Source organism: Lagenorhynchus albirostris, chromosome 2 (genome assembly GCF_949774975.1).
Source record: "Lagenorhynchus albirostris chromosome 2, mLagAlb1.1, whole genome shotgun sequence".
NCBI lineage: Eukaryota > Metazoa > Chordata > Mammalia > Artiodactyla > Delphinidae > Lagenorhynchus > Lagenorhynchus albirostris.
Genome location: NC_083096.1, coordinates 91088045 through 91104029, shown reverse-complemented (window position 1 = coordinate 91104029; position 15985 = coordinate 91088045). Strand labels below are relative to the sequence as shown.

General features: G+C 43.2%; 2 protein-coding genes across 2 annotated transcripts; one reads left to right on the top strand and one right to left on the bottom strand.

Moving 5' to 3' along the window:
* Nucleotides 1-651: 651 nt before the first annotated feature.
* On the top strand, nucleotides 652-3516 carry LOC132514570 (importin subunit alpha-1-like). The gene has a single exon (XM_060139476.1). It carries the CDS (start codon nucleotides 1715-1717, stop codon nucleotides 3305-3307), a length of 1593 nt encoding a protein of 530 aa, XP_059995459.1. The 5' UTR covers nucleotides 652-1714; the 3' UTR covers nucleotides 3308-3516.
* A 1138-nt stretch (nucleotides 3517-4654) lies between these two features.
* HENMT1 (HEN methyltransferase 1) lies at nucleotides 4655-15265 on the bottom strand. The gene is made up of 8 exons (XM_060141899.1): nucleotides 15165-15265; nucleotides 15009-15066; nucleotides 12470-12643; nucleotides 10627-10739; nucleotides 8747-8881; nucleotides 6575-6754; nucleotides 5858-6032; nucleotides 4655-5187 (listed from the first exon to the last, which is right to left on the bottom strand). The coding sequence occupies exons 1-8, from the start codon at nucleotides 15263-15265 to the stop codon at nucleotides 4777-4779; spliced, it is 1347 nt and encodes a 448-aa protein (XP_059997882.1). The 3' UTR covers nucleotides 4655-4776.
* Nucleotides 15266-15985: the final 720 nt, after the last annotated feature.

The window sequence follows — 15985 nt, the reverse complement described above, 5'->3', positions numbered from 1 at the left end:
TAGGGTCACAGCATACAGGATGAAATGGAGTAGGTACCAATAGCTGCAGCCATGCTGGCACAGGGTACATACAGTTTGACAGGAACTTAGAAACCAACAGATAAATGGGCAGAGGCCCTTGACAGTTAACTTTCAAAAGACAGGTGTATAACTAGCCTTCCCCTGGCTTCAAAAACTAGTCACAAAAGAGGTGAAATTAACATTTACTGTACCAACTTGACTTCCAGCTCCTACAAGCTGGCTTGCTAGATCTCACCAATACTCTTAAATGTTCCCTATTTCAGGATATCCCCAAAGATGTGCACCGTATTCAATGATAAATCATGGTGACCATAGTTAACACCTGCATCTCCCGTGAACATATAATCAAGATTCCACCGTGGCACTGCTGGCAGTGCTTAGTCCCTGACCTCCAGTCTACAGCTGCTCAGCTCAGTCTCCACAGTACCAGCTGTAATGAGGTGATTTGGTTGGCACCTAAACTCTAGCTGAGGGCGTTAATTTCATTTGGAATAATTTCCTGACAGAAATGAGCCCCAGGGGCTTGAGAGCAATTAAAGAGAGCTGAACTGCTGGGTATGCTGTAGACAGGAGGGTTAGAAAGGCAAGAGAGGGTGGGGAGGTGAGAAGCTAAGGGAAGGATGTGGAGACTGGTGCTGTGTAGAAGTGCTCCGTGAGTCTTGCGGAGACACTGAAGGGATTTCACATCTCAGTTGTGTGGCAATTGCACCAGAAGTAGTGCTGTGAGCTTCTCAGAAATTCTTTTTTTATATTTATTTATTTTTGGCTGTGTTGGGTCTTCGGGCTTTCTTCATTGTGGTGCACAGGCTCCTCGTTGTGGTAGCTTCTCATTGCAGAGCACAGGCTCTGGGCACATGGGTTTCAGTAGTTGCAGCACGCAGGCTCAGTAGTTGTGTCTCATGGGCTCTAGAGCACAGGCTCCGTAGTTGTGGCACATGGGTTTAGTTGCTCCACGGCATGTGGGATCTTCCCGGACCAGAGCTCGAACCCGTGTCCCCTGCACTGGCAGGTGGATTCTTAACCACTGTGCCACCAGCGAAGTCCTGTGAGCTTCTCAGAAATTCTTAAAGGGGTTTTGGAATTGCCCAGACCGTGGAAATAGGAATTACAGGCAAATCTTACTCAGAACAAGGGGGAGGGAAGTTCCACCTAATACCTGGCAACACAAATTTCAACCTGCTCTGGTGGGTGGGCCATGGTGGTGCCAGTGGTGGTAATTTTCCCACAAAAATCTGCAGATAAAACTCTTCCCCCTTACAGAACCACATTTTTCATCATCATACAGTGCACTTTAACTCCTTGGAGCAAAGTTCGCTATTCGTAAGGCCTTTATAGTTACAAAACTGTGGCCCATTCAGGTGGTTTTCCAAAAAAATGGAACAGCCTGCCCCCCAAAAGGCCACTAGTTCTTGCAAAATTGGAATTTACTTGTACTTAACTGGGAACGAGAAACCTTTAATAGCTTTCTAGGAAGTGAAATGGAAGGGTTGGGGGCAAACTGTTGAGGGAGATTTAATTTCTTCTTTACATCCTTATGAGCAGTCTGGGTTTTTAGCATGAACTTGAATTACTATTACCGTTTTATTAAAAAGGAGATGTAGGGCTGACTGTGGTGGATGCTTTGAGGGCAGCCGAGCTGCCTCTTGTGGAAGCTTGAACTGGCTGTGTAGCTTTCTCCCTTTGTCTCATAACCATGTCCACCAATGAGAATGCTAATTCACCAGCCGCCCGCCTTAACAGATTCAAGAACAAGGGGAAAGACAGTACAGAAATGAGGCAGCGCCGAATAGAAGTTAATGTGGGGCTCAGGAAAGCTAAGAAGGGTGATCAGATGCTGAAAAGGAGAAATGTCAGCTCTTTTCCAGATGATGCTGCTTCTCCACGGCAGGAAAACCACAACAACCAGGGCACTGTAAATTGGTCTGTTGATGACACTGTCAAAGGCATAAGTAGCAACAACTTGGAAAGCCAGCTCCAAGCTACTCAAGCTGCTAGGAAACTGCTTTCTAGGGAAAAACAGCCCCCCATAGACAACATAATCCGGGCGGGTTTGATGCCAAAATTTGTGTCCTGCTTGGGCAGAACTGACTGTAGTCCCATTCAGTTTGAATCTTCTTGGGCCCTCACTAACATTGCTTCCGGGACATCAGAACAGACCAAGGCTGTGGTAGATGGAGGTGCTATCCCAGCATTCATTTCTCTGTTGGCATCTCCCCACGCTCACATCAGTGAACAAGCTCTATGGGCTCTAGGAAACATTGCAGGTGATGGCTTGGTTTTCCAAGACTTGGTTATCAAGTATGGTGCAGTTGACCCGCTGTTGGCACTCCTGGAGGTTCCTGATTTGTCATCTTTAGCACGTGGTTACTTACGTAATCTCACCTGGACACTTTCAAATCTTCGTCCTAACAAGAATCCTGCACCACCCCCCTTAGACGCTGTTGAGCAAGTTCTTCCTACTTTAGTTCGTCTCCTGCATCATGATGATCCAGAAGTTTTAGCTGATACCTGCTGGTCTGTTTCCTACCTTACCGATGGTCCAAATGAACAGATTGAAATGGTTGTGAAAACCGGGGTTGTACCCCAACTTGTGAAGCTTTTAGGAGCTACGGAATTGCCAATCGTGACTCCCGCGCAAAGAGCCATAGACAATATCGTCACTGGGACAGATGAACAGACTCAAGTTGTAACAGATGCAGGAGCACTTGCCATCTTGCCCAGCCTGCGAACAAACTCCAAAACCAATACTCAGAAGGAAGCTACGTGGACAATGTCAAACATCATGGCTGGCCGCCAGGACCAAATACAACAAGCTGTACATCATAGATTAGTCCCGTTCCTTGTTGGCGTTCTCTCTAAGGCAGACTTTAAGGCACAGAAGGAAGCTGTATGGGCTGTGATCATCTATACACGTGGCGGAACAGTTGAGCAGATCGTATACCTTGTTCATTGTGGTGTAATAGAGCCGTTGATGAACCTCCTAACTGCGAAAGACACCAAGATTATTCTGGTTATTTCGGATGCCATTTCAAATATCTTTCAGGCTGCTGAGAAACTAGGTGAAACTGAGAAACTTAGTATAATGATTGAAGAATGTGGAGGTTTGGACAAAATTGAAGCTCTACAAAACCATGAAAATGAGTCTGTGTACAAAGCTTCATTAAACTTGATTGAGACGTATTTCTCTGTGGAGGAAGAGGTAGACCAAAATGTTGTGCCAGCAACTACCTCTGAAGGGTTTACGTTCCAAGTTCAGGATGGCACTGCGGGGACCTTCAACTTTTAGACTGTACACCTGAGGCATTAAGTTGTTTGTTGTGTACTGTGTTTGGTAGAAGTTTGTCTTACTGTTTCTCTACTAAGAACTCTTTTTATACATGGTTTGTTATTGTAGCACTTTTTACAAAGAAACTATACTTGAACAGTTCTAAACTGTACATACTGTATGAAGCTTCTCCTCTCAATGGGTTTCTTATTTCTATGTGTAATTTCATATCTTGCAGTGCCCTGTAAATAAAGATTAAATTCCACCCTTTTCTTTACTTCAAAAAAAGAAGCAGATGTGGGCTTCCCTGGTGGCGCAGTAGTTGAGAGTCCGCCTGCCGATGCAGGGGACACAAGTTCGTGCCCCGGTCCGGGAAAATCCCACGTGCCGCGGAGCGGCTGGGCCCATAAGCCATGGCCGCTGAGCCTGCGCGTCTGGAGCCTGTGCTCCGCAACGGGAGAGGCCACAACAGTGAGAGGCCCACGTACCGCTAAAATAAAAAAAAAAAAGCAGATGTAATCATTAAAAAGAATGGAGTACAAATAGTTGGAAGTGAATTTATAAAATATATTACTAATGATAAAGCTGCATCAAAATGTATAATACCATATATGTGAAATAATTGATATCCGAATAGATATTTTATCCACTGGAATTCTATGAGGAATGGTGGACTCTCTAAGAAAAGCAGTGAATTTGAGAGTCAGGAAGTTCTCAGTGGTGTTCCTAATGGCAGGCATTAAGGAAAAAGTTTAAACTCTACAATGTTTAGGGAATTACCTGGTGGTCCAGTGGTTAGGACTCCCTGCTCTCACTGCCAAGGGCTTGGGTTCAGTCCCTGGTCAGGGAACTAAGATCCCTCAAGCTGTGCGGTGCAAAGTTTGCTTTAAATTCCATCAATGAAAAGATTTTTAAATTATGTAAAACATTTCTTCCAGGACTTCCCTGGTGGTGCAGTGGTTAAGAATCTGCCTGCCGATGCAGGGGACACGGGTTCGTGCCCCAGTCTGGGAGGATCCCACATGCCGCAGAGCGGCTGGGCCTGTGAGCCATGGCCGCTGCACCTGCGCGTCCGGAGCCTGTGCTCCACAACGGGAGAGGCCACAACAGTGACAGGCCCGCGTACCGCAAAAAAAAAAAAAAAAAAAAAAAAAAAAACCACAGGCAATGTTTTAATTATGAAGTTTTGTTCCTTTCAAATACCTGCATTCCTGTTTTGTATGTGTTTTAGGCTAAGTATTACAGGTTAGAATTTAGCCCAGAGTAGGTAGAAGTTTTAAAGTTACTCTACCCCCAGGAAAAGATTTTAAACACTACTAGATAATTCAGTTTTATTTAAAAACTCTTTAATGTCACATTCAACACACAAGAAAAAAAAAGTTAGGTGAGTTTCAAATTAAAAGTTACCTGAATTATGGCTGCACAAAGTTTAAATTCTAAAATGAGCCCAATTATTGCTAAGACCCTGAATGTCAGGAAATAAAGAAGGCTCAGTAGTCACCACAATCATGCAAGTCAACCTTCACTGCAGAACCATCGCAGTTCAGTTCTACTACATCAGCAAGGAACTCTCTCAGCTTCTCTACATTACCACATATGTGCCCCAGCCTGGGATAAGCAATGATTCTCTCCAGAGGTACGTAAAACTTATCTCCAATACAGAAGGGTTGGGGAATCATCTCCATGGCTTTGTCTGCCTCTGTGAGTACTGGAACTGGAGGGTCTGAGATGAATTTTCTTGTTGGGTTGCCAGTATCTGCAGACTCAGGTTCCAATTCATGCTGTCTCAGACTCACTTGATATCTCCGTTTCATTCTGTCCACCTCTCGGTACACTAGATAAGTCACTACACGTCTACAGTAATCCATTTGCTGTAAACTCGGGTATGAGGTCGTATAAATCTGAAGAGAAAAAAAATGCAAAAGACTGGGAATAGAAGAAAGTTTTCAAAACCACTAGTAACCTGTTACCACATTAGAATTAACTACGTACAGATTAAGCATATGTACATGTCAAACCCTACCCTTTGTGAATGCTACAATTATAATGGGAGTCCAGAACTATTGACATAGACACTCTTCACCATATTCTTTTTTTTTTTTTTTTTTTTTTTTTTGCGGTACGCGGGCCTCCCACCGTTGTGGCCTCTCCCGTTGCGGAGCACAGGCTCCGGACGCGCAGGCTCAGCAGCCATGGCTCACGGGCCCAACCGCTCCACGGCATGTGGGATCTTCCCGGACCGGGGCACAAACCCGTGTCCCCTGCATTGGCAGGCAGACTCTCAACCACTGCGCCACCAGGGAAGCCCCACCATATTCTTCATCATACATACCTCCCAAAACCAGAAACTGCTAATCCTAACAGATTACAAAAGCGGGAGGGTGGTTTGCTGGAGCAAACAGCCTGGAAGTATTTCTAAGACAACAGCAGATCATTCTCTGTAACATGCTTGGAGACACTGTGGGTCACGGGATTCTCCTCAAAAAAGGTCATTTACACTTCTCTATAGTAGGGACTCATTTCACCATCCCAATAAATGAACTTGCTCTCAGAGCCACAAAGAATACTCACAACTTCATAAACATGTTCGCCATGGTGCTCCAAAACAGCAGATTCAGTTGCCTTTGCTATTTTCCGGAAGATCCCTATCTGGGTACAACATCCAACATCCTCAGCTCCTGCTGGTGGTTCTCCCACACCAGTAAACTCCACAGAGTAACTATAGTGATTGGCCACGTCTAAAGCCCTAAAGTCAAAACAAAGAGAGAAATCATTTTTCCAAACTATTGTTAAACAACCATTTCCAGTAGAATAGGACATGAAAATTACAAGACAAAAAACAAGCTGCAATTCCTCCAATACCACCTAATGCCATATCACGGGGTTTGCTTATTTCCGTTAATAGCAATGACAGTGTCAGTTTCCCAGTAACCACCAGAATATGGAGCAGTATGCAGGGATGGACAAGGAAACCAGAAGGGCTATAATCCCAACTCCTATTTGGGTTTGCAATTATGCCAGAACATGACCATCTGTCATGCTCCTGGGAGGTAACTCCTGATACCTTCACGTGAAAGGTACCTGCTGCCCACACACCCTTTCCACACGTGCCTGCCTGTGGGACCTGACAGAGAAAATAATGCCCAAATGTGGTGGTTTCTTAATGATTATATGCTAAGTTGCACTTTGGGAATAAAATAAGAAATAAATTGTAGATAATAAGATTTACTTCATAGGGTTTAAAACTCTAGCACAGTCACAAAAAAACAAAAACACTTAAGAATTCACCAGGTCTGAAACTGCATTCTACTCCACTCAAATTTGTGATCTGAATCTCTGAAGACTGCAGATGGAAACAGGGAATTGAAATCAGAGTTCGGTGTGCTGATGACAATCATGGCTGGAGACATGTACCCAAATACGGCTTCAGGAAACTTCGCCAGATCTTCTGAATCAAAATGTTCTATTCTAAAGTGGTAAGTGAGAAAGATATGAGTAAACCTAGCTTCACTTGCAAGTAGTTTCCTAATTGATGTAGCAAAACAACTTCTAACCATGGACCTCTCAGACCAGATAAGAGAAATATGGTTCAGCATTATTCACAACAGCCAAAAGGTGGCTGTAAACGGATGAATGGATAAGCAAACTGTGATACATACAATGGAATATTCAGCCTTAAAAAGGAAACTCAGACCCAGGCTGCACGCGATGACACGTATCATTGCTCCTTGGCTCTTCAACGAATGCTCTAATGTTCTCCATAAGTAATTTCAAACATTAGGCACCTACTACGTGCCAGACAACAGGAAATACAAAAGGAAAACACTCTGCTCTAGAGGACACATTACTAAAAACTGGAAATCTGAACACAATACCAGGTAAACTGACCCCAGAATAAGACCCTTAACTACTATTAAAAGGTCATTAAGAGTGGTTTCTGAATACCATTTCCCATTAAAAGGAACCAGAAATGGCAGACTGGGAAGGAAAAGTAGACAGCCAGCCTGGTACATCTTGCTATGCCAGAAATAAAGTGCTCAAAAACGGACAGACATATCACAAGGACACAGGAGCCAGCCTAAAGGGACCCCCACTGACCAATCTTGGGAAGATCTGAGCAACAAAATACAGTAAGTTACAAATCATTTAAAAAAATAGAAATTCATGAGTTCATACTAATGATAATTAAGTGAGGTGGGAGGGCTACTGACTAGTAAATATAGAGAAGTGCTGAAATTGCAAAAACCATTTGCCACCATATAATGTAGGGAAATTTGGGGGGGGGAATATGGATGAGTGACAAGATATGTGTATGGTCTGCAGTCTCCAGACTGCTTATCAGTTGTCAGAGGTGAGGGGGATGAGGGGGAGTAGTAATTGTACAGCTAAGCAACCACACCTTGACAGGGAAGATCAAAATTAACCTCCCCAAGGACAAACGGATATTGGTGCCTCCAGATGGAATGACCCGAGGATCCAAATAACATCTTCAGTGCTCTACTGTGTTCCAGGAATGCATAGCCTGAATCTAATCATTAAAAGCCAAAAATGAAAAATATTCTTATTAAAAATAAAGGGAAGGGCTTCCCTGGTGGCACAGGGGTTAAGAATCCGCCTGCCAATGCAGGGGACATGGGTTCGAGCCCTGGTCCGGGAAGATCCCACATGCCGCGGAGCAACTAAGCCCGTGCGCCACAACTACTGAGCCTGCGGTCTAGAGCCCGCGAGCCACAACTATTGAGCCCGCGTGCCTAGAGCCCGTGCTCCACAACAAGAGAAGCCACCGCACCACAACGAAGAGTAGCCCCTGCTCGCCGCAACTAGAGAAAGCCCGCGCACAACAGCAAAGACCCAACACAGCTATAAGTAAATAAATAAATTTTAAAAGTAAAAATAAATAAAGGGAACTGGGGAATTCCCTGGTGGTCCAGTGGTTAGGACTCAGAGATTTCACGGGGTTCAATCCAGGGTCGGGGAACCAAGATACCGCAAGCCCCGAGGCGTGGCCAAAAAAGAAAAGAAAAAAACAGGAATTGGTTATTTAATACTGAATTTATTAGGGGCAAAGGGTAAAACCTACCCTTTGGTAACACTTGGGTAAAACCTACCCATTTTCTGAACCTTAAATGGTTCAGAAAAAAAAATGTGTGGAGGGAGAGGGAGACAGCAGGAGAGCACATATACACAAGATAAAATAAAGAAAATGTTAATCTGTGAATCAGGATAAAGGATATGGGTGTTCCTAGTACTTTATACATTTTGCATCTTACCTATAAACTTGAAATCATTTCCAAACAAAAAGTTGAAAAAGGCCAGTAAAAAGCCAATCCCAGCTGACAAGCAATTTTATTTACAAATAACTCAGATTATGACCAATATTTAGGACACTAAATTTACTGAGACTAATTCATTCCAATTTTTCAAATGAATGTATACAGTAAGAATCAGTTTAATACTTACAATTCAATACATGCTACCAAATCAAATCCAAGCAAACGACAGTCTTTCTCCAAAACAGAACCGTGATACAAGGTAATAACTAAATCCAGCTCTCGAGGATCCAGATGGTCCCCCATGCATGGGGACAGCCTAGACCTGCAGAAGCATTATTGCAGAAGGAACATTTGAACACATATAATCTATTTGGAATATCTTACCAGCTACAGAAACTCTGATCCTCTGATAAATGATCTTCTGCTTACATTGGTAAGTCTGACATGGCCTGTTTCCATGACTTGCTGTATTAAGCACAAGGTCATAGGGTCACTTCCTCTCTCATAGGGCATTTTTTTTAATACATCTTTATTGGAGTATAATTGCTTCACGATGTTGTGTTAGCTTCTGTTGTACAACAAAGTGAATCAGCTATACATATACATATATCCCCATATCCCCTCCCTCCCTCCCTCCCTATCCCACCCTCCCTATCCCACCCCTCCTGAGCTGATCTCCCTGTGCTATGCGGCTGCTTCCCACTAGCTATCTGTTTTACATTTGGTAGTGTGTATATGTCAATGCTACTCCCACTTCGCCCCAGCTTCCCCTTCCCCCCCAGCCCCCTTTGTCCTCAAGTCCATTTTCTATGTCTGTGCCTTTATTCCTGCCCTGCCACTAGGTTCATCAGTACCTTTTTTTTTTTTTTTTTTAGATTCCACATATATGTGTTAGCATACAGTATTTGTTTTTCTCTTCTGACTTACTTCACTCTGTATGACAGACTCTAGGTCCATCCACTTCACTACAAATAACTCAATTTCGTTTCTTTTTGTGGCTTGAGTAATAATCCATTGCATATATGTGCCACATCTTTTTTATCCATTCATCTGTCGATGGACATTTAGGTTGCTTCCATGTCCTGGCTATTGTAATAGTGCTGCAATGAACATTGTAGTACAGAACTCTTTTTGAATTATCTCATAGGGCATTAAATGGCCAATGAGAACAAAATTTTTAATATTTGATATTCCTCTCATTATTAATACTTTTGGTTCTCTCACCTCACTTTGGATCAGTGATTTTCAATTTTTTGTTCTTTAGAAGAAAAACATTCTTAAAAGAATCTGTGGAAGTCATATATGAGTGAGACTCATTCAAACTGAAGGAGGCCTCGGGCTTCTACCCCAGTGCTGTGGCAATTTAAATCCTCTGCTATAAGTTATCTTGGTGTTCGGCATTAGACTTTGCCGTTTGAAATTGAATTTGCAATGCTTTGATTGCTATAATTACTGAATTGAAGCTATACTTTCTACATAGGTAGAAGCAAAACTTCTAGGTATTATTCACAACATACAGGCAAATCACTGTCGTGGTAAAGGCATTATTTGGTGAGCCTGGGACTCTCATAGTGCCTCCTTTTAAACAAGTTATAAAGAACTTGTATAAAAAACACTTCATCTGAGTGTAGAGAAGAAACGTTATGGACACCAAGGGGGGGAAAGTGGCAGGGGGGTCATGGTGTGTGATGAATTGGGAGATTGGGATTGACATATATACAATAATATGTATAAAATAGATAAGAACCTGCTGTATAAAAAAATAAATTCAAAAAAACACCACTTTATCTGGGAATTCCCTGGCGATCCAGTGGTTAGGACTCTGTGCTTTCACTGCTGAGGGCCCAGGTTCAATCCCTGGTCACAGAACTAAGATCCCACAAGCTGCCTGGCCATAAAAAATATTTTTTTTAATTAAAAAAAAAACCCACTTCATCTAACTATAATTAATAGTGCCACTAGTTTTACAACATCGTAAAGCAACTATACTCCAATAAGAATTAATTTTTTTAAAAAGTGCCACTAGTTTTAGACTAATGCATAATTATTTTAGAAACTCAGTATTACCCATTCCATTTAAGTCTCCCTTCATTGATATCCACTCCAACAAGCTCTTCAATGCACTTTTGGTATTTTAATATCATTAGGAGGCATACATCACCACACCCCAAGTCTGCAACCTGTAGATGAGAAAGAATGTTATTTCAAAGACATTATAGCCAGAAGTCACATATGATCAAGCATGTTTTTTTTTTTCCAGAAGGAGTGGGTATCAAAAGAATTATACAGTATCTTTTTGGTAGAAAAAATAAACAAAAAGAAAATTAACCAGAAACATTGTTTTGGGGGGAAAAAATAAGGCCTGTTAACCTCCCATGACCTACTAGAGTGTCTGGACAATAAACTAACTCAGATATCAAGGTATATCCTAGAAGCCTGGCACAGGGAGAGCACACATGACAGGCAAGTGTGCTAAGAGGAATCTGTGTCTCTGAGAAGCTTCAACAAGATTTAGAAAAGGATGCTCACCAAATATACCAGGATATAGCTTGATCTTGTTAATCTAATCCCCTTAATATATATTCACACATTCTTAAAGATTTTTATTAAATCTGTTTTCTTAATCACACAACAGTCTTCATTAACCACAGGTAAGTTACCTATATTTCTGAACTCCACTTTAGGTGAAAACGGCAAATGAAGATAACTCATGACAGACGCTTAAAAGTACCCACACCCAAAAAGATGTGCAATCTAGGTTGCACCCATGGTTATTCAGTAATTTTCCTCTTTGAGGCAGGCACATTTATGGGATGGTGGAAGAATGGGAACACAGAATTGAAAAACGAAAATCTAGTTTCAGAAAGCAAATCACAGGAAGCAATGAACTGTACTAATTTTTAAACAGTATACCCAATTTTCTTCCAAGCAGGAATTGAGCTGAAACTATACTAAGGATACATGAACCCCATCACTACCTACAAACTACATAGCAAAAAGAAGTTTGTAGAGTTTAACTTTACAAAACTCATGAGAGAAACCACCATTTTCCTTAAGAAGTCTGTCATCCTTTAGCCTGTAACTGACCCTATAGACTTCAGATATTCACTGGGCCTAGCCAGCTCCCTTGGTCCTATGAAATCCAAACACTGACACAGAAGGGAGGTGTTACCCAGACAAAATCCAGTGCCAGCACTGATCATGAACCTTTGCCACAAAGGGAAAGCGAATAAATGCCAAGGGCTCCTTGCCTTTCCCCCACCATTATTACCTAATTAAAAAGAACCACAGTACCTATGTCCACAAGACTAGTCTGCTTGATGTTCGGACTAAATGCTCTAGAAATGTGGAACACATAAAGATCACATCCAATGGTAAAATGTCAAGATTTTCTTCACATCTGAAACTGGCAATGTTGAATTTTACTGGAGCTCTGTGCACCTGGTAAACAGGTTAAAGGTATCCACCTATGTTTTGTATTTCCAGAAAGGGCTTTCAGAAGGTACCATATTCCCCCACACTCACAGATGCTGCCTAGTGTTCCCATTCTTTGCCTTGAGCGATTACCTTGACTACTTGTCCCAAAATTATCCTCCCTCCAGGGCCCTGAACATTGGACTGTATTCAGCTAAGGATCCCTCCCAGAAAATAGGCTGGTTTCAGGGTTCACACATTCCACTATCCAATCATACCACCCTTTTATCCCACTTCCGCTCATCCTCCTCTCTATAAAAGAAAAACCCTTTTTGCTCATTAAGACAGATGCTCTCCCTATGCAACCCTTTCCCTCCTGGCAAAAGTCTTTTTGTGTAGTCTCTGCTTACTTGCTAAGTCCTTACTAAGATTTTTTTATTTGACAAAGCATTACATAAGGCATTATAAACAAATGTTTGGAAAGAGAAATACCTACCTTCTTGGGTTGATGTTGCTCCACTAATTTTTTAACGAATTGGTAACGCTGTTTGTATAATGGAGGATTAAACTTAATTATCTTCTTGTTGGGGACTTCTTCAACATTACCATCAACCACACTATTGCACTGAAAGTTTACAAACAAAATAAAAGGGGGAGTGGGGGAAGTGTTCTAATCATGCATGACTTCAGGAATTAAATAACGTTTTATGTCCCCCAACCACTTCATAGAACACATAGGCCCTTAAATCATCTCAAGTCCTAAGATCAGGTGGCACTGTGCTTCCTCCACACTTCATTTCATTTAAGCCTCCTCTCATGTCTTTTAAGTGATTATCTGGCTCTAATTCTCCCTATAGCCTAGAGTCAGCTGAAGAGAAAATTACTTATGAATGCACTTAATAAAACAATTGTAAGTCTCCTAGCCACACGGGACTTTTAGTGGAGTGAACTGCCAAAGCCTGGGGTCCAGGTCGGCAGGAGGCTAGAAGCTGTTTATATCTGACAAAGATTCTCCTTAACCAAACTGAAGTCAGACTGAGCCACCTTTTTTTTTTAATTAATTTTTATTGGAGTAGACTTGTTTTACAATGTTGTGTTAGTTTCTGCTGTACAGCAAGTGAATAATGGGCCCTCTTTTGACTACACCTACCTGGACCCTATCCTATCTTTGGCTGGCCTGGCCCAGTTTTAGCAGGAATCCTGCTAAGTCACCCCCACTTGATATCTGCTCAATCTGTATCTGATCAAACACCTCATCCCCTGCCCTCGATGTATGATCAAGCTGGCCCACCTTCAGAAGCCTATCAAGTAGGTTTAGCAAGAACCCCATACCCTTGATGGGGTTCTCCTCTCTTTTCCATCCACTGATTCCCTCACTCTGCTCATATGCTATAAATCCCCCCCACCCCCCCACCCCCATCTATTGCATGGATTTGGGCCCCACCCCTCTCCCCTACTGCAATGCTCTTATTGCAATAGTCCTAAGCAGTTTTCCTTTTTAATAGTCTTATTCAGAGCCTTTTACAAATGTCAAAATTTCCTTGACATGACCCCAGTAGAAAATAATGTCATGATTAACCCATAACTGCTGTTCCTAAATACTAGTCTTATAAAGGAATACAGTCCAAAAGGCACTAGGGGGCTTCCCTGGTGGCGCAGTGGTTGGGAGTCCGCCTGCCGATGCAGGGGACACGGGTTCGTGCCCCGGTCCGGGAAGATCCCACATGCCGCGGAGCGGCTAGGCCCGTGAGCCATGGCCACTGAGCCTGCGCGTCCGGAGCCTGTGCTCTGCAACGGGAGAAGCCTCAACAGTGAGAGGCCCGCGTACCGCAAAAAAAAAAAAAAAAAAAAAAATCAAAAGGCACTAGGGCATTGCTGTCCAATAGAAATATGCAACCTTCTCATAGCCTACTTTTAATGTTTTTAAGAAGGTGTAATTATATTAACGAATATATCTGAAATATTTCAAGATAAAATCAGAAATGCTTGATCTGTATTTGAATTTCAAAAAAAGGTACATTTAAAAAGATTCACATACCCAAGTTATTCCAAACATATTAAATGTTTTCCAATAATGAAATTTTTTAAAACTAATTTTAAAGTCAAGTGAAGTTCCGTTCCTCAGCTGTTCAAGCCACATCTCAAGTATTCAATAACCATGTGTAATATAACCATTTTATATTGTAAAAAGGACTTGAGCATCTGCAAGTTTTGCTGTGCACGGGGCGTCCTAGAACCAATACCCCAGGGAATACGAAGGGAGGACTGTACCTCACAGTACATCGCGAGGATGACTCTTCCGAGTCATACAGCAGGTCACGAAGGGAAGCCTTACCTCTATGTTGTTTTCTGCCATTGTTTTCAAGTTTCGTTGAGACAAAAATAAATATGTCTCCTTCAATCCCTAGGAATCAGCAACGACTAGGCTGTAAATACAATATACCAGTTTTTGTAGAAGAGAAGCCTGGACTGTATAGCTGCCTAGATCATTGAGAAGGAAGAGAGCAAGCTTTCTTCTTTCCCTTTACATTTAATCCACAGAATTTATCCAGGAAGTTCTGTTTCAGACAATATCAAAGAGGCTCAGGAAGCTGGGCACGCTGGGCACGCAAGTAACTTTCCACCACGCCAAACACATGCAATAACACCCATTCTTTCCTTTTACTATTAGTTTGATACAAACTGAGCAATTTTATCAGTTGTGACTATTTCATTAAAGCCTTCAACCTCACTCAAATTGCTTTCAACTACTCTTTCACACATGGTCGAAATGAAATTTAAAGAGAAAAGCGTCCTAAGCAAGTGATAAACTAAAGGTGCTCCAGCATATATCCAATTCACTACTGGCCTTGAATTTAAGTTTTAGTTCTCTATTACACACCTCTATCAACTACAACTCAGTCTAAAAAGTAGGCAAGTCAATCTAACTTTTGAGTTATTCTCTAAATCTTTTGAGTTAATCTCTAAAACTTTTGAGTTATTCTCCGAAACCCTCCTCAAGCGAGCCAGCGTTAAGGCATTTATGCAACTATTACCTTCGAGTAAGAAGTACCTCCAAATGCACAAGCAGAGCGCGGCGGCCACCAGCAGATACTGCAGAGAAGAGCGGGTCCCGCAGACCGTCGGCTGCGTTTAACTCCGGGCCCCGCCCCTGACGCCTGCGCACGCGCCGCCTCGCCACGTGACGTTACCCGCCCGCCGCCACACGTGCGCTCTCCGCGCCTGCGCCGTCGGCTCGGCCGAGGGGCACACTACTCCGCCCGAGGCGTACAGGGCCCAGCCCGGTGACCATCCCTATTCCTCTAGGCTCCCGGCTCCAAGACGTCGGTTTTGTGTCTCTTAACGACCGCTGTTGGCGCACTCCCCAAAGCCATTTCTACGTGTTCATCCTCACCTTGGCGGGGGGACCACGGTCCCTGCCACGTCCCTCCTCGCGAGCGGCTGCGACCCGCCCCAGCCGCCCAGGAGCCGCGACTGTTGGATCGAGGCGGCGCCTCGCTCGGGGTGTCAGCGGTCGCGAGCAGGGCCTCCGGCTCTGACGGCTGTTGGATTCGTGGCTCTCCCCGTGCGCGGCAAAGAGCTGAAAACAGTCCCGGCCAATGGAAGGTGGCAAGAGGAGCGGCCAGGCTGAGCGCAAGCCGCATAGCGGCTCGTGTCCGAATCTGCCAACGCTCCCATTCCCAGAACAATCCACAAGGACCTTAAAGCGGATTCTGGTCTGCCTGAAGTTGGGCCAATAACATCTGAACTCAGAAAAACCTTCAGACCTTTCAGCCCGCACTACCGCATGCTGGGCACGCAAGTAACTGATCTCTTAGAAAAGTTACTGTATCAGGTCCCCTGTCCCTTGCAGAGATTCAGATTAACACTTCATAAATAAGTTCTTTCTTTGTTGTACGTGAGGGAAGAGTTTAATGAGGAGAGGAGAAGCGAAGCTGTCTTTTTTGTGGGGGGGGGGATTTAGTCCTATTTTAAAAGAATCAATCTGGTTTTACTAATGAATTAATAAGCC